General features: G+C 35.2%; 1 protein-coding gene across 3 annotated transcripts in view; it reads right to left on the bottom strand.

Moving 5' to 3' along the window:
• The window catches only part of EPC2 (enhancer of polycomb homolog 2), a 124,185-nt gene that overhangs the window by 22,109 nt on the left and 83,058 nt on the right, over nucleotides 1–19,018 (bottom strand). For all 3 annotated transcript variants that reach the window (XM_045868904.3, XM_045868903.3, XM_064586512.1), the window contains exons 3-6: nucleotides 15,441–15,586; nucleotides 9,283–9,489; nucleotides 2,492–2,640; nucleotides 1,358–1,490 (exon numbers count right to left, since the gene is read on the bottom strand). In XM_045868904.3, coding sequence (XP_045724860.1) covers nucleotides 1,358–1,490; nucleotides 2,492–2,640; nucleotides 9,283–9,489; nucleotides 15,441–15,586 — 635 coding nt within the window. The remainder of the gene's footprint in view (nucleotides 1–1,357; nucleotides 1,491–2,491; nucleotides 2,641–9,282; nucleotides 9,490–15,440; nucleotides 15,587–19,018) is intronic.

The raw sequence follows: 19,018 nt of genomic DNA, 5'->3' as shown, positions 1-19,018 counted from the left end.
GGTACATACAATGAAAATGTTGCTTAAATGGCAAAGTATTTAGTCATATAGCTACGTTTCATACAATGGATATAGCTATGACATCAAAAAGAAAACTCCTACCTCTTAGGAACTACCTATATTTTAAGGTGGGATGTGTGGCCAAGTAAATAAACTATGCATAATGGGGTAGAGCAACAATGGATGCAACCATATCTCTAAAACTAGTAAACAGGGTGAATGTTTATTCTTACAGATGATCAAAAATAAGAATATGTAACAAAAGCTGATTCTACCAGTAATTTCAGGTTGAGACTTCATATTCTATGCCTACCAATCATATACTTGAAAAAAGCACTGGTTTATATGAAATGGCTTTTAAAAAATAACTTAGAAAATTACATTTATTGCACTGGTAAATTTTTGGCTATAGAGGCAAGTGGGATTTAAAAAGAATCAGGTAGGTGGGCTAGATGCCTGTGATGAATAAGAAAGAACTTTGGTGTTTAAATTGACATCAGTTGAATAAAAGGAGGAGTCTTCCTGCTCCAAATTCTTCTTTGACCTTTAAGAGCAAACCCATGAAAGATAAGAATTGTGTACATTTTTAAAAGATGAATTTCCCACAAACACCCTATGTTGCTTTTTAAATCTTGCTACAGAGTAAAGCTCTACTATCTAAATACTCAGTCAATACCTATTTCTTATTTAAAACTAACCTCCTTAAAGTTTTATTAATTTTTATTTCTCAATTGAATAATTAATGTACCACATGAATACTGAATAAACACAATTCCTTTAAGTCTAAGAGACTAAAATAATCACGGAGTCTAGCTCTTTCTATTAGGAAGAAAATAGGATCTGGAACTTATAGGACTTCTTTAAATCACTCCAAGTAGAGAGTAGTTGATAAATGCTGGTTCTGGAAGTAATGATGAAAATAAGAATAACTTTCCATAGTCCCAATGAAGAAAGCTTTAATCTTAAGATTTTGATGCCTGCCACTACAATACAGGATGTGCTAAGGCTAGTGATAACAAGTAAACTTTAATTTACCCATATTCTTTAGGGAAGCAGATGGCATAGTGAAAAGCACATGGTTTTTGGTTGTTAGACCTGGACCTAAACCTTGAATCAGCCCCTTATCAGCTAAATGATCTAGAAGTCATACAGGGGTAAAATCTATGTCAAAGGGCTGCTGTAAGGATTAATGAGTTAATATGTATGTAAAAATTCCTACCAAGTGCTGGCTTGGCAAATAGTAAAAACAACACATTAATTACGTTTTTCCTTAACCAAACTATACTAAGATAACTGATGAAACTAGTAATTGTCTGATCAATATTACCATATGTGTTTCTCCCCAGAGGATATTCACCTTAGTTTTACATTCTTGGACTTTGTGATGATTTCCATTATGAAGAGTTGCTGGAGTGGCATATAACTCTTTGTCTGATCTACTGATTTTCACTTCATTAAGGATTTCACCACCATAGTCTCCCAAATGATATCTTGAAAAAGTAATAAAATATAAGAAAATGTTTTATAGTTTAAAAAATAAAAATGATATTGCAATGAACTGGAATAGAACTAATCAAACAGAATCAACAATTAATCAGATTATTCTTTAAAAATTTACAGGAATAAAGAAGTTCATATTTGGGATTTAGTAAAAACAAACCAACCAAAAAAAAAACAACCCCAAAATCTCTAAGGGACACAGAAGACAAATTTCTCATATATTTAATATTTTCAAACACTGGGAAATGATGTTTAGAATGCTTACCTTAGGAATCACATAAAATTCTGTTAGGCTTAGTATAGTTTATTTAATTATACAGGAAAATGACTATTACATTAGAGAACACATTTTTAAAAAAATATTTATTTATCCATTCTAGAGACAGAGTGCATGCAGAAGGGGGTACACAGAGGGACAGGGAGAGAGAGAATCTCCAGCAGACTTCCCATTGAGCATGGAGTCCTCTGCTGAGGGGGGCTTGACCCCAGGACCCTGAGATTATGACCTGAGCTGAAATTAAGAGTTGGATGCTTAACTGCCTGAGCCACCCAGGTGCCCCATAGAGAACACATTGTTGAAATGCACTGAAACAAAAAAACGCTTTCTACCTAGTCAGAAAATAAAATCATTTAAATATTCATTTCCCTCAAATTTTAATGGAAACTTAAATAAAAAGAACAGTCAAAATGATCCCCAGGTTCTTTTCTAAATAAAATCCAATGATTCTGAAAAAAAAAAAAAAATTAAGTGTATTAGAGGATCTATACATATTACACACAAAAATATTCCCCAAATTTGCAATCCAAACTGATAATCTAATTTTTTTTTAAAAAATAGTAACATAAGAATTCTTCAAAAAATGTAGATTTTGTTTGAGAATCTATTTCAGTTGTTTTAAAGCTAGGCAAAAAAACAAAACATACCATTTGGTTATATTTTGCCCATCATTTGCCTAAAGCTGTGATTAGTACATAACAGTAGCAATGTTACCTTTTTTCCACAACTTCTAAGGTTAAGTGCAATAATTCTCGTTTTGTTTTCTCTCTTCTCTTAATCATTTCCAAAATTGTTATGGCTCTACTAAACTCTCGTCTCAATTTCAACATCTTTTCATAAGAGGCTTCATCATTCTTACGATTCTATTGAAAATAATTTTAGAATAAACAATTAATCTAATTATCCACATTTCCATTTTCATTCAACAAAATCTTTTGAGACCCAAGTATGTTCCATAAAAGCAAAATGTTAAAAATGTTAAATGTAGAAAATCACCTTAAACAGCAACTACATAAGAGAACCTATGTATTTAACTCTGAAAATAGAAGTGAAAGGAAATAGCTCTCAAATAAAAAAAAAAAAGTTGCCCATTACTGAAAAGATGGAATAACAGAAGGGATCATTCCAATGTAAACAAAATTTTGAAAGTCTGCCTGAAACAAAACCTAGTATACCAGAAAATGTAGTCCATTCAAATTGATGCAAGGTATTTTCCAGTGACAGAGAAAAACAGTTCTGTCAAATCAAGGTTACCTAAAAATAGCCAAAATGGGTCTCCATCCAATCATCCAGCTCTGTAATTGTGGGCTGGAAGGGTCAATACACCACAATGTAAACACATACAATGACAAGCAAAACTTCACTTCAGAAATTCAAGATGTAACACTGAAAGTGGGATATAAAGCATCTCAAGGAATGGAATTATTATGTTTCAAGGTAATTAGCACCTCATTGCAGGGTAGAAAACAAGTGAAAACTCTGAATTTCAGAGTATTGTTAAGAAGTTCCTACTTTGAAGCATAAGATTTAATTAGAACTCAGAGTGAAAGTCCTGCTTAGGAACTAGACAAGCTCAGTTGTAATTAGCAGCATCTATTTGCATATGAAAGTTACTGTTAATATATTTTGTTTAATCAAATAACCACAGAATATTTATATTAGGCATAGAACTATTTGTTTAAAAACAGACCATTACCACCTCTCATTCTATGTATCCAGACAGACTGCACTTAAGCAATCTTTGCATCCTTGAGTTAATAACGCAATATGACATTATGACCCAGCAATCAATTACACTACTAGGGTATTTACCCAAAGGATACAAAAATAGTGATTTGAAGGGGCATATATACCTCAGTGTTTATAAGCAGCACTATCCACGATAGCCAAAATATGGAAAAAGCCCAAATGTCCATAGAAGGATGAATGGATAAAGAAGATGATGTGTGTGTGTGTGTACATATACTTTATAAAATGAAGTATTACTTGACCATAAAAAAGAATTAAATCTTGCCATTTGCAATGACATGGATGGAACTAGAGTGTATTATGCTAAGGGAAATAAGTCAGTGAGAGAAAGGCAAATACCCTATGGTTTCACTCATCTGTTGAAGAAACAAAACAGATGAACACAGGGGAAGGGAAGGGAAAATAAAATAATAACAGAGAGGGAGTCAAACCATAAGAGACTCTTAACTATACAGAACAAACTGAGGTTTGCTGGAGGGGAGGTGGGTGGGGGGATGAGGTAAATGGGTGATGGGCATTAAGGAGGATGCTTGTTGTGATGAGCACTGGGTGTTACATGTAAGTGATGAATCACTAAATTCTACTCCTGAAACTAGTAATACACTATATGTTAACTAACTAGAATTTAAATAAAACCTTAAAAGAAAAAAAAAAACCAATATATTAAAGAGATAACTACTAAGGACACAAGCTCTGCAGGAATAAAAGCTGTTGTCACCTCATCAAGCAAGGATCACAAATACTTGGGTGTGCTTGCCGACAGCAAAACAGATATGGAATATACTCTGAAAGAAAGAATTTATAAATACCTGCTTTGACCATTTGAACAGTTTAAGAAATAAGGATTTATGAGCATATCCTAATTGATCTGATGTGAAAAATTACTTGTAAATATTAACCAAATCTTTTGTATTGTCCCTCTCTTTTATTGTCAAAATAAAGAATGCAATATCACATTAGAAGGAACCTGAAGCCAGGTTTCATACTGGAGGACTATAAAGGAGAAAATAAAACTTGAGAAAGATTCAAAGTTTTACTCTCTTTTATACGTAGTTTCTTGTATTTGAAAATCATCACCTATAAAACATAACCTAAACTAAGTCCTATTAAGGTACTGCATATTTAGATTTTAAAATGCTATGTTAATAAGTCAGTCTTTTACCTTATCAAAAGGAAATTAATCTTCTCCCCCCTTCCAGTACTACGTGACAAAAGGCAAAATCTAAAGTATGGTTTTGAGCAAAAATTTTTGGCAAGCAGGCAGCAATAATACCTTCTAACTGAAAAAAAATTAACAATCCAAGAGCAAATATTAAAGTGTCCCCCTGTACAGAGTACTGCACAGGTCCCCTACCCTCAAAAGGCTTGAAGTCTAGTAAGAATGAGACACACAAAAGATGAGTAATACTACAAGGCTACATGCCAGCTGAACAATATTTAAAAGTGCACCAGAACCTTTTAAGATTACCCCCCTCTTCACTAAGTGTTCCTTGTGGCCTGTATGCTTCTGCCCTGTCTTAACCAGTCGTTTCTTGCTCTCTTTAGGCCCAAATAAGTACCTTTTCTAACTTTTCCTTTCTCTAGTCCTGTCTTTTCTACTCTTTTTTTTACCTTTTATTTTGAAATAATTTCAGATTTACAGTTACAAAAACAGTATAAATTCGTATATATCTTCATCTAGATTGCCCAAATGTTATTTTACATTTATTTTATCTCTACGTATATATGTATATTATTTAATCTATACCACCATGGACTAAATGTTTGTGTCCCCTGAAAATTCATGTTGAAATTCCAAGCTTTCAATGTGATGTTATTTAGAGGAAGGGCCTTTGGGAGGTGATTAAGTCATGAGGGTGGAGTCCTCACAAATAGATTTGTACTCTTATGAAAGAGATCCCAGAGATCCCAGAGAGCTTTCTTGCCCCTTCCACCATATGAGGACACCGCAAGGTGACTTATGAACCAAGAAGTAAGCCCTCACCAGACACTGAATCTGCTGGTACCTGTATATCAGATCTCCTAGCCTCTAGACCTGTGACAAAGAAATGTTTGTTGTTTAAACCACTCAGTCTCTGGTATTTTTGTTACAATAGCCTAAACGGACTAAGACATAAACGTGAATGTATATAAAAACATACACAAATATGTAAAATTAGCAGTCGTATTTAAAAAAAAGATGAGACTAGTTGAATATATACTGCCCCTTCATCCCTAAGCACTTTAATATGGGCTTTCTAGAAACAGTGGTACTCTCATATAACCAGTACTAGTACGGAAATCAGGAAATTAACATTGACTTTATTCATATTTCACTAATTGTCCCACTAATGTCCTTTATGGCAACAAATATAATTGTTAAATATATTTTTATATATTTATGTAATCATTGCCATAAAGGACATTAGTGGGACAATTCTTATTATTAAATTCACTCAGCCGATTTTTTCCTGGTCTAGGATCTGATTCAGGATTACAACTGTTTTAGTTATCATGTCTCTTTATTTTCCTATGATTTGGAATAGTTCCTTTGTCTTTCTACAGTGATCATGATCCTGACATTTTTAAAAAAGATTATTTATATGAGGGGGAGGAGTCTTAAGCAGACTCCACACTGAGCGCGGAGCCTGACGCAGGACTCCATCCCACGACCCTGAGATCACGACCTGAGCTGAAACCAAGAATCAGCTGCTTAACTGACTGTGCTATCCAGGCACCCCCCCATGATCTTGACATTTTTAAAGAACAGAGGCCACTCATTTTTGTAGGATGTTCCTCAGTTTGGGTTTCTTTGATGTTTTTCCACAATTAAATTCAGGTTATATATTCTTAATAGGACTATCACAGAAATGATTTTGTTTCCCTCTCTTGTATCAGGAATTAAATGATACTACCTTGTTTCTCATCAAATTTCCTCCCAATAGTTTATTATTATTATTACTATCATGGTGATTTTCAAACTTCTTCATTCCAGTGACACTTGGAAGTTAAAATTCTACTGTAACAAAAAGTGTTCTCTTTTATCAATTAATCTACCAAGCATCCATTCATCCATCTATCCATCCATTCATTTATATTAGTATGGACTCATGGGTTACTTATATACTCTATGGGTTATTCATTACTCTATTTATTTTGACACTTCAAATTTTCCCACATCTGGTTAGTAGAGCCACCCTTCAAGCTGGCTCTTCAGGCCTTCTGACATGGGTCCAACATTCTTTAATCTTTATCAACAGTCTTACTTTCTGGCATAGCAGAATGTTCCAAGCTTATCTTTATACTTTCCTAGCCCTAGACCTGGAAACACCATTTTACTAAGAAGCCCTGGTTCCTTTTAATGGAAAATGGTATTTAAAAATCAGGATCTACATGCTAGGCATGCTCACTGCTACTGAGCATCATTGCTTCTAGACCCTCTCAGCAAACAGAAGAAATACACCTGTAATATACGTATATACATATACATGCATAGATCTATATCTATTTCTGACTCTCTCTCTATAAAAACAGTGAGTTCATACTGAAACTTTTTCCATGCTTTTAAGATGGCCCTATCCCTGTTTTCAAATCCACTCACTTCCTTCCTCACAACGGTCTCTGCTCTGGACCAACTCTTTTCTTATTCCCAGTTACATATTATAGTTCTGACCTACTGCCAAATCTCTAGGAAGTGGTTCTCAAACTGCTGCACTTTATTTTTTTTTATTTTTTACTTTTTCAAATTGCTGCACTTTAGAATTAACTATAGATTTTTTTTTAACGAAGGATAATTCACAGGAGATTGTTTTCTGAAGCCAGACTGAGAACAACTACTCTCAGTTTCCTCTCCTGTCTGTCTGGTTTATTCTGGGCCACACAGAGGGAGGAGAGAAAGCACAGATGTCAACAATTGTATCTATGGGGTTAAACATATTAAACACACATGCTGATTCAAGACTTCCCAATCAGTGCTTTCAGACATGCTGGTGCCTTAAGATGGTCTCATTTAAGAACGTCCTTAAGTACTTAACCACTTGCAAATTAAATATTAGTGAATTAAAATTAAATTCTAGACTGCCAAGCAAATATTTCAGAAGTCCTTTATTTTAGCACCTTTGTATCTAGCTATACACGTGTTTTCAATTTTGTGGAAACAGAAAAGGAAGTAGAGAACCTTTGTTAGCTGTATTCATTTTTGTATATCCCAATGCTTGCCCACCTCTGGAATACCTAGGGGTATTTACTGTTGACTGCTTTCCCAACTTTCTCATTTTGAAACAAACATTTCTAAGCAGTATTAGTGTGCATGAAGGGATCTTTGGTCCCACAACTGAAAACAGAGAGGAATAAAAGACTACTAGAAAAGAAAATGTACCACTCTGCAGAGGAAGGTGAAAGTAACAGGTAAGAGAAAGGGTAGAAATCGGTGTGTCGGGAAAAAGTGGTACTAGTTATTGCACAATGGTGAAGCACGGAAACATAGGAATCCATTCTAGCAATTCTCAATATACAATTGGGTAGAAAACAGTGATTTAACCTATTTAAGGATTAAACCAATTTAAATATTTAGACTATTCTTTTACATGTCAATAAATACTGCTAATTTTAAGTACTTCTTACCCTCTCACTAAAAGAAGTCCAATGGTATTCTTCCTTCAAAAGACATTGCTAAAAGTCTATGTTTTGCAATATATCTGAATCAATAGCCTATATTTATAAACTTACCTCATTTTAGTCTTTTCTAAGCAAGACGTTAAATCTTCATAAAGTATCTTAGATTTCCTTAGCCAAATTGAAAACTTAGCCTGGGTTAGGGAATGTCATCTACACTTGGGAAATCCAAGAAAGACTTACAGAAAATGGTTGTTAACCAGCAGGAGAATTTCTCCTAAAATATACCACTCCTGGCAGCTGTTATGCGTCACAGCTGTTATACTAACAACTGACAAGAACAAGCTTTTAATGTTAGGAGAAACAGGAATCCACAGAAAATGCTTTGCCTCCAAATCGTAATTCCTCATGGCTTTTACATTTATATGTTCTAATTTTTTACATGTTAGAGAATGTGTTACTATGTATGGTGTTTACTGTTAAATATGAGAAACGGAAGACAGTGAATACCCCCTCCGAAGTAATATCTTCCTCTATACCATATCATTCCACATGAGACCCTTTTTCTCTTAACTTAAAATTCCAGCTCACACTGCTTCAGAAAGGCAGATGGGGATAAGTTCATCAATTTGAAATTTGACACAATGGACAACTCAGAAAAGAAGAAAAACATTCCACTGTTACTTTTGACTATTGGCAGAACAGGCTTGAAAATGAACTTTTCCCTACTTCCCATGACCCCACAGTAGCTAGAGGCAGTAAAGTCCATTTTTATTTGCAAGAATTAGAATGTGGTTTCAAAGGAGCTATAAGCTCTTAAGCTTCCTAAACAAGAGGATATGTATAGAATGTATATATAATTTACTGAAGAACTGAAATTTCTGAGATACATAAAGATACATAATTCCTTTTACTACTTCAATTGCAAGTCTGAAACAGTATAAGCAGTAGACTTATAAAGGGCATGGGTATTAGATATTATACCAATAGAAGCTGACCGATGGAAGCTACTGAAGAGCAGGATTTCTAACATTAGGTTTAACAATGTTATTAGCTCCCCTGTATGTTCAAGGTATTCAAAATTACTGAACTTATTAGCAGAAAAAAAAATCGATCTTAAGTACTATTAAGGAACACTCAATTAAATCTAATTTGCACATTACCTTTCGAGTTTGCATTTTCTCTGTTCTCCTCCGAAAGGCAACATAAGGGTCATTGTTGGTAGAGCCGTCTCTTTTCTCTTGTTTTATCTGAGGAATGAGGGACGGCCCCCTGCAGTTTTTACGTTTTCTTACCCAGTAGTCATACACAGCTTTAATAAGGTAATCATCTTCGTTTAGCAGCAGTTTTGCTTCCTGAAGTGTTACAAGCTAAATGAAAAATACAAATTGTCATCAACTATAAGGTTTGAAAAAGAGAAATCAAAGTTAAGCTGTATATACCTATAGAAAAAATGTCTAAATTAGTCTAACAATTATGATCAGACATCATGATGGCAGAAAATGCAATTCAATTTTGAAATTTTACAAAGAATTTACTGATAAGGAGATTTATCTAAAAATTTATATTTTGCTCTGAGAGGTAGAGTAAGTACCACAATTTAAAATATTTAAGAAGCCTAAATGAACAACAGTTGGAAAGACTGCAACAGATTTATGCCTTAGTTAAGTCTTGGACTAGATGATATCTAGGGTCCATCAAAATTCTGACATTCTGTGATTCTACACATTTGAAGATCTAGTAGTTTTCAACAGTCTAATAGATTCTGTGCTTTTGTTTTTCAACAAAAACTAGAAGATACAGAGGGTTTTTTTCTATAGCCCTGTAAAATGAAAGATGAATATTCTCTACTACATTGCAAATAATATAACAAGTTTCTTTTAAGATTGTAAAAGAACAAACTTAGCATGTTTCCTGAAGTTTCAACACTATGCAATTTTGAATTTCTTGTACTAATTACATATAAAGGCAATTCCTCTGTCCAAACTGGTTAAGTACTAGAGAATCCTTGTTCTCAACACTCATTTTGCTAATGACATAGTTATGTGTGGAACAGTGATCCTAGGATGGTTCCTCTAGGAACTCTCACACTGATATTTCAGGGATCTACTTCTCCTTTATCAATGCAGTCAATATAATGTTGACATATCTCAAACTAAGGTTTGTAAAAATTTGTTTGGTCACATCTGTTTCCTTACTGCTTGTGAAGATCAAATAGACTGATCAGCTTTAGCAGGATGGATTATGGGTTAACCATATCCATTTACAGTGAACTCTAGAAAAAGATAATGGAGTTTTAAGGCTGGAAAACCTCAATGAAGTGCATCTCAATCTTTTTACTTTTATCATTTTGGAGATGAAGATTCATTTTCAAAACAAGTTGAGATATCTCCTAAGAAATGTTTTCCTAAAACCTGGAAATGGGGAAAATTTTCTCTCTGAAACTGCAAGATCAATATAGGAATTGATCTGAGGGTTGTATGAAGTCAACTGAAGATAGCATGACTAACCAAATAAATTTCTGAGATCTGATTTTTCATACTGGTATAACTTCACGGAATAAATGCAATGATCATTGGACTTTCAGTTCTATGATGGTGATTACCAGGGCTAATTAGTTGGTTTCTTTATTATCTGGCTGCCAAGACTGGCTGCAGGAAGAGAATACACTGACAATGACAACTCAAGTATTCTAGTCCATGTAATGATTACATTTAATGCAATATAATTGTATGTGACCATAGTTTCGCTTATTCAATGTCTCAGTGAAGTCATCTTAAATGCATCTGAAAGCCTGAGTAACTTGGTCTCTAAAGTGGAGAGCCAGAGCCTGGAACAAGAGACCTAACCAAAAAAACCAGTATTTCCAAACATCAACTTTAGATGGACATTTTTGTTAGCTGAAGGTCTCTGGAATAGTCCAGAGTCTACAATGCCAGTGGCAGAATAAGAACCAAGCTTTCTGGATCTAATAAAATTCGACCTCATGCTTATAGCATCATAACATCACTGGCAGCTTTCATGTGCTCCGGGGACCAACGGAAACAATGCTGTGATATGCTACACATCTTCAGCTCTTTGGCCATTCTGCTTCTGATAAAATTCTGGAACCTTCACTAATTATATCAAGAACATATTCTAACTTTAGAGTGGGGAGGAGGATAGGTTTCTTCCTATGAAGGCACAAAGCAGTAGTGATTTTCTTATATAATACTATCAGGATAACACCGCTTCCTATCCTCCTGCAGGAGATGTAAGGGGATTAACACAGCCTCAGATTTCCTTCTCTGGCGCTTCTTGCTCCTTTTACAAAGGTCCTTCTGCCTGGTTGATAAGTACCCTCTTTATATGTCAGGTAATAAGAATTCAATACACTGTTTACAATTTAACATCCTGACATTTCTTTCCAATGTTAACTATATTTCTCAGTTGACTGATGTTTTTATGTTGCTATAAATTTGTTTTTATTGGGTAATCTGAGTTTTAATCATTCTGTTAAAATTATCCTTAGCAGTATCACCTGCATCATTATCACAATGACAGCATCAATTTGAGTGGGCAAGAACTATTTGTAGATAAAGTAGTCCCAAATTATTAGGACACAGGATTAAAATTCCACAAAATCAGAATCCTACTACTTTTCTACCGTAAGAAAAAAGTTCTGCCATTTAGCACTTTCTCTACTAGAAAGCAGTGGAAGCCAATATTTACTTGACAAAAAGGTCAGTGATAAAATTTATTATTTCTAGGATACCTCTGAGTTGTTTGATTTACTTACTTTGGGGGCTTGGAGATGAGATAAAAATGACTCCACTAGCTGGGCTTTTCTTCTAGATTGCCACTAGCTTCACGAGGACAAGGATCACTTAGTTTGTTTACATACAGATTCATGGGTCAGCAATATCAAGAAATACATTTATAATACACAAATGAATAAATTATATATAAAAAGTAATGTTTTAAAAATATAGTCAGTTAAGCAATAAATAGTTAATAACTACTATCAGCCTATCACTGTGTTGTATAGGTTGTGGGTAAATTGGGGAAAAAAATTTCAAGATAAAACTACTACCAACAGAAACTTAAAATATGGCAATCAAGGCATGACAAATACAACTTAAACAATAAGAGAACAATATCAGAACTTTAGAACTCAGTATTAGTGCATTAAGATATAGGACAGAACCACAAAATACTCCATCTGGGAGTGCTTGTGTTGGTAGCTTAAGATACAAGTATAAATTCTGAGGACAGATACTGAAGGAAATAGCAACATGATGTAGAGGAAGAGGAAATGAATTAAGAAGAAAAGATTTGAGAAATGTGGAGGTCAACAGCATCCAATACCATGGAGATATTTAGTAGGATACAGGCTGAAATGGATGGATGACCATGAGAAGGCCATTGGTGATGTGGGTGCAATCAGTATACCGAAATGCATTGGAGTAGGAGTAAAAGTTAAAAAATATGTCTAATCTTTTTAAAATGTGACTGACCAAAAAAAAAAAAGAGAGAGAGAGAGACAAAGGGTGGCAATTTATAGAGAAAGATGGGGTGAAATGAAAGGGTTCTCTTGGAAATAGGGACCCTTGGCACATTTTTCGGCAAAAAGAGAGAGACTGAAGAAATGAGAGAAGAGATAATTAAAGATGAAACATGCAAGGAATATACAGGTGCATTGAGGAAGAAATCAGAAATTTAGGGACTGATGGAAAAGGGATAAAAAACACATCATTTTGGGAGTCACTGGAGAGATAAGGAATATGATAAAGGATCATGTGTAGTTAAGAGAGTATGTCAGAAAAGTTACACTTGAGAGGTCTGTGGACCATCTAGATGGAGATGCCAACAGGTAGCACGAAAAGAGAAAAAAGAGTCCTCCTGGAGCTTGAGAAGGAGGTCAAGGGTAAGGATATATGTATTATTATGCTCACAAAAGTCCTTGCTAAGGTGATATTAACCCCAAACATATAGGATAAGAATACCAAGAACAGAATTTCAAGAAACTCTGATGTTTGTAGCAATTAATGAAAAGGACTCGGTAAAAGACAATTAGAAGGAATGATCACAGAAAATAACTTTAAAAATCAGGAAAGAATAAAGTATATTCCAAAGACCAAAGGTGATGGGTTTGAAGAAATAAGGAGAGCTCAATTAAAATAAATGAATGGGGACTGAAAATTATCACAGTATTTGGCAACAGGAATTTTCAATAATGACTTCATTGCAGAAAGACGGGGGAAGAAGCTTTGTCTCAGTCTATCTTTTATGTCTTCTCTACCAACCTAATATTGCTTAAAAAAAATTTTTTTTTAAATATTGCTTTAACCACAAACTTGATTCCTTGCTTTGAGATCTGCTACTATGTCAGCTGCCAAAAAGGAAAAATAAAGAAATCCATGAATCCACAATTCAGGCACCTAGAATGAGAATAACCTTTGGTATCTTTAATCCTTAGTCCTAATAACAGGACCATTATCTTTCCCTAAGATGAACCTCCACCTTTGTCTACAACACTGCTGAAAGCACGTACTATCATGCTCTGAGCTTACTCAGTTTTAGGGTTTAAAAGCTTGTCACTGAGCAAAGAGAAGTAAAATAAGATATTTTACTGATTGTACGTGGATCGTTAAATATATTGTTCACATATGCTTTTTGCTTATCCTGTCCCCACTTAGATAATAAACTCCCCAAGGGCAGAACTTGCTCACCTAAGTACTAAATAACTATTATTGACAGAAATGAAATAAAGCAAATTACATAACAGAGAGCTGAAGGCTTCACCACCAGTAATTTCTGAGCAATCATGGAAAATAGTAGAAATACCAAATAAAGACTAAACTTAGGATTGCTAGAAAAGTCTCATATTAAGAAGAAAAATGAAATCACACCTAATGCCAGTGATCAAAATCTTAGGAAAACTGTGGGCGCTAATAAAAATATTTTTGATATTCAATCTGATAATTAAAACAAATTTCCAATAAAAAAAGTCAAGCTCTCAAAAAACCAACTAAGCTGAAATTTACAAAATTCAGTTTTCAACGTACTTCTTTTGATTGCACATCAAATATTACTTTCCATCCAAATGGGGGGGAAAGACTGGTAGAAAGGCTAAATATGCAGCAAAGTCCTTTCACAAAATGGAGAAGTTTTTTAAAATGTTCTGAAGAGCTGGTAATGCTTCAAGGACTTAAGTTGGGAAGTAAAGGAAAATAATGAATTTGTAATGGGTAAACTAGTGAAAAGTGTTTACGGTCTACTGTAAAACATTTATTTATTTCTGTAACTTCTTACATTAATAACAATTAATATATTAATACACACACAGGTACACCAAGAAATTATTTTTAAAAATAGTTTATTTTTTAAATCCAATTACAATATCTATACATGTTCATAACAGTAAATTTGGAAAACAGAAAAACAATAAAGAACATAAAAATCACCAATAATTCTACCACCTAAATAGAACCATTACTGGTATTTTGTGGGGCTTTCATCTTTCATTAAATGCACACATATAAATGTAAATGCTTTAAATGAATCTCAGAGTTTTGTACTTAAACAAATCTGTATCCTTTTTTTGAACTCTAACATTATATAACGAGCAACTTCCATTGATATTCAAAATAGTTTTTAATGGCTGTGTGATATTCCACCCTACAGACGACTTATAAGTTATTCTGAACATCCTTGTTCAAAAATCTTTGACATTTTCACTAATTTTTTTTTTTTTTTGAGAATGATTCCTAGACGCAGGATTACTAAACCAAAAGCAAAAACATTTTAAGGTTCCTGACATATGCTGCCTAACTGCTTTCCAAAAAGACCATACCACTTTCAGTTCTCTGTACCATATTTAGAATGACCCACTAAAGAAAATTATTTCCTTGTGAATAATTTTTTCTTCACTTAAAATTTTAAATATATAAGTAAAACTAAAATACATCTAAAATGATAATGGGTACCTTAATAAATTTGAGCAACTAAGAAGGATATGGTATGAGATATCTGCCTTAAAGACACAACCAAGCAACTTCAGCCTATGAAAAGGATCGAGAATATGTTATATAGCATTGCAGCTAGTATTATTTTTATATACAAACAAGAAGAAAGGTCAGAATAGTACTCTATATACTCCTATTCAAAGAAATTATGCTTAAGTGGTCAGTTCAAGGAATACTGTAAACAGAAATTCTAGGATGTCAGGAAAATTCAAAAGGCAGTATAATACAATATACTCAGATCTAAAGAAAATGCAAAATAAAGTTGCTAACTGGATTAATTGTAAGACAGGAGACATTTTTACAAGGTACAGTACCTGATTAGAACTGGCTTTTTCAAGTCTGTCAATCATAATTTCAAATTGCAAAGGCTTAATTTCCATCTTTCTGTTAAGTCTATTTAATAAGGTTTCATCTTCTGAATCCATATCATAATCTGGTTGTTCGTTGTCTAGATTAAAGGCTAGAAAAGAAAAGAAAAATTCTTCAAACTGAGGAGAAATTATGGAGTTATATAGTGTTTATATCTGACCACAGAATACTTCTGAATCACAATGCATTGACCAGGGAGGAACTCATGAACTGACATCTAAAAACTGGTTCCAGAGTACACCTGAAACTAATGTAACATACACTTTGTGGCAACTATTGTAAAAAACAACAACAAAAAACAAAAAACAAATTAAATTGGTTTCAGAGACTAAAAACACAGTGGAAGAAAAAATAAAATCTTAATTCATATATGACTTAAAGTTTAACAGAACAAGAAAAACAATAACTAAGATTAATTTATTTTAAAAATAAAGGATCACAACAACTACTAAACAGGAAAAAATATTTGCAAATGACATACTTGATAAAGAGTTAGCATCCAAAAATATATGAAGAACTTAGCCAACTCAACAATAAAAAACCAAATAATCCAACTAAAAAACAGGCAGAAGACATGAACAGATATTTCTCGAAAGGCATACAGACAGCGAACAGACACATGAAAAGATGCTCAACATCACTCATCACCAGGCAAATGCAAATCAAAACTACAAAGATACCACTTTACACCTGTCAGAATAGCTAAAATAAAAAACTCATGAAACAATAAGTGTTGGTGAGGATGTGGGAAAAAGAACCATCTTGCACTGTTGGTGGGAATGCAAACTGGTGCAGCCACTGTGGAAAACAGTATGGAGGGGAGGAGGAGCAAGATGGCAGAGGAGTAGGAGACCTAAATTTTGTCTGGTCCCAGGAATTCAGCTAGGTAGCTATCAAACCATTCTGAACACCTACAAACTCAACAGGAGATCGAAGAAAAGAATAGCAGCAATTCCCTGAACAGAAAAGTGACTACTTTCTGGAAGTTAGGACCATGGAGAGAAGTGAATCCAAGGCGATATTCGGGAAGACAGACCGCAGGGGGAGGGAGCCTCTGTCAGATGGCTACCGGCAAGTGACAGAGCAGCGGGGCACAAAATCGGAACTTTCAGAAGTCTGCTCCACTGAGGGACGTCACTCCAGTGGCTAAGCGGGGGGTGGAACACTCACTGGGACAGTGTGGTCTCAGGACCGTCAGGGTCACAGAAAGACTGGGGGTGCCTGAGTGCAGCAGAGATCCCAGGTATCGGAGCAGGGAAGCCAGCTGGAGAGACAGAGCCAAGGAGTGGGCTCTCAGCTTGGGGTTGCCATAAACCGTGATCTGTGGCACAGTCGGGCCACTGCTCCTCCAGCAGGGACCCAACAAGCGGCAGATCCGGGGAGACTCCCCTTCCTCCCCTGGGAGGAGTGGCACGGGAGCGTACCGCAGGCATCTGCTGGGTTTGGAGACTCCACACGGGGTCATGTGCCAGAGATAGAAAGGTCACAGGCCGGGTGAGCACGGACTGCAGCCAGAGACGGGGGAGACCGGAGTGAATGACTGCTTTTCTCTGGGGGCTCATTGAGGAGTGGGGCCCCGGGTCCTCAGCTCCTCTGGGGCAGAGACTGGGAGGCTGCCATTTTAAATCTCATCCTCCAAAGCTGGACAGAGAGCTTGCAGGGAACAAAAGCTCCAAAAGCAAACCCCAACAGATTACCTAGCCCAGCCCCTGGCAGGGGAGGGGCAATTCTGCCTTGGGCAAAGACATCTGATAATCACTGCGACAGGCCCCGCCCCCAGAAGATCAGCAAGAACAGCCAGCCAAGACCAAGTTTACCGATCAATGAGAATGGCAGAACACCAGCACTAGGGGAATACAGCACATAGAATTCATGGCTTTTTTTCCCATGATTCTTTAGTCTTTAAAAGTTAATTTTTTAATTTTACTTTCCTTTTTTTTTTTTTTTTACTTTTTCTTTTTCGCTTTTTCAACCAACATCTTATCAATCCCTTTTTTAAAAATCTTTTTTCTTTTCCATTTTTAGAGTCATATTCTATCCATTCATTGTAGTTAACCTTATTTTTGGTGTATATATACATAAGTTGTTTTCTCTTTAAAATTTTGGGATGCAGTTTCTTCTAACAGACCAAAATATACCCTAAATCTCTAGTGTATGGCTTTGTTCTAGTCTCCTGCCTGATCACATTCTCCCCCCCTTTTTTTTAAATTTCTCTTTTTTTCAACCAACTTATCAATTCATTTTATGAAATCTTTTATAATTTTCATTTTTACAGTCATATTCCATCCCTTCATTGTATTTACCCTTATTTTTGTACATGTTTCTCCTTTCTTTAAAATTTTAGGAGGCAGTTTCTTCAAACAGACCAAAATACACCCAAAATCTAGTGTGTGGCACTGATCTGTTCACCAGCCTGATCATATCCTTTTTTTCTTTTCTCTTTCTTTCCCTTGTTTTCGGGTCTCTTCTGATTTGTTTAGTATTTTTCTGGGCTTGTTGTTATCCTGTTAGCATTTTGTTCTCTCATTCATCTATTCTCCTCTGGACAAAATGACAAGATGGAAAATATCACCTCAAAAAAAAGAACAAGAGACAGTACTGACTGCCAGGGACCTAATCAATACGGACATTAGTAAGATGTCAGAACTAGAGTTCAGAATGACGATTATAAAGATACTAGCTGGGCTTGAAAAAAGCATGGGAGATACTAGAGAAACCCTTTCTGGAGAAATAAAAGAACTAAAATCTAACCAAGTCAAAATCAAAAAGGCTATTAATGAGGTGCAATCAAAACTGGAGGCTCTAACTGCTAGGATAAATGAGGCAGAAGAAAGAATTAGTGATAGAGAAGATCAAATGATGGAGAATAAAGAAGCTGAGAAAAAGAGAGATAAATAACTACTGGGTCACGAGGGCAGAATTCGAGAGATAAGTGATACCATAAGACGAAACAGTATTAGAATAATTGGGATCCCAGAAGAAGAAGAAAGAGAGAGGGGACAGAAGGTATACTGGAGCAAATTACAGCAGAGAACTTCCCTAATTCGGGGAAGGAAACAGGCATCAAAATCCAGGAGGCACACAGAACCCCCCTCAAAATCAATAAAAATAGGTCAACACCCTAATAGTAAAACTCCCAAGTCTCAGAGACAAAGGGAAAATCCTGAAAGCAGCTTGGGACAAGAGGTCTGTAACCTACAATGGTAGAAACATTAGATTGGTAACAGACATATCCACAGAGACCTGGCAGGCCAGAAAGGACTGGCAGGATATATTCAGAGCACTAAATGAGAAAAATATGCAGCCAAGAATACTATATCCAGCTAGGCTATCACTGAAAATAGGAGAGATAAAAAGCTTCCAGGACAAACAAAAACTAAAAGAATTTGCAAACACAAAACCAGCCCTAAAGAAATATTGAAAGGGGTCCTCTAAGCAAAGAGAGAGCCTAAATGTAACATAGACCAGAAAGGAACAGAGACAATATACAGTAACAGTCACTTTACAGGCAATACAACTGCAC

This window comes from Mirounga angustirostris, unplaced genomic scaffold (assembly GCF_029215605.1).
Source record: "Mirounga angustirostris isolate CCGP_5_RB_7025 unplaced genomic scaffold, mMirAng1.0.hap1 SCAF_3, whole genome shotgun sequence".
NCBI classification, from domain to species: domain Eukaryota; kingdom Metazoa; phylum Chordata; class Mammalia; order Carnivora; family Phocidae; genus Mirounga; species Mirounga angustirostris.
The sequence above is the reverse complement of the archived record's forward strand: the minus strand, read 5'-3'. Positions and strand labels throughout refer to the sequence as shown.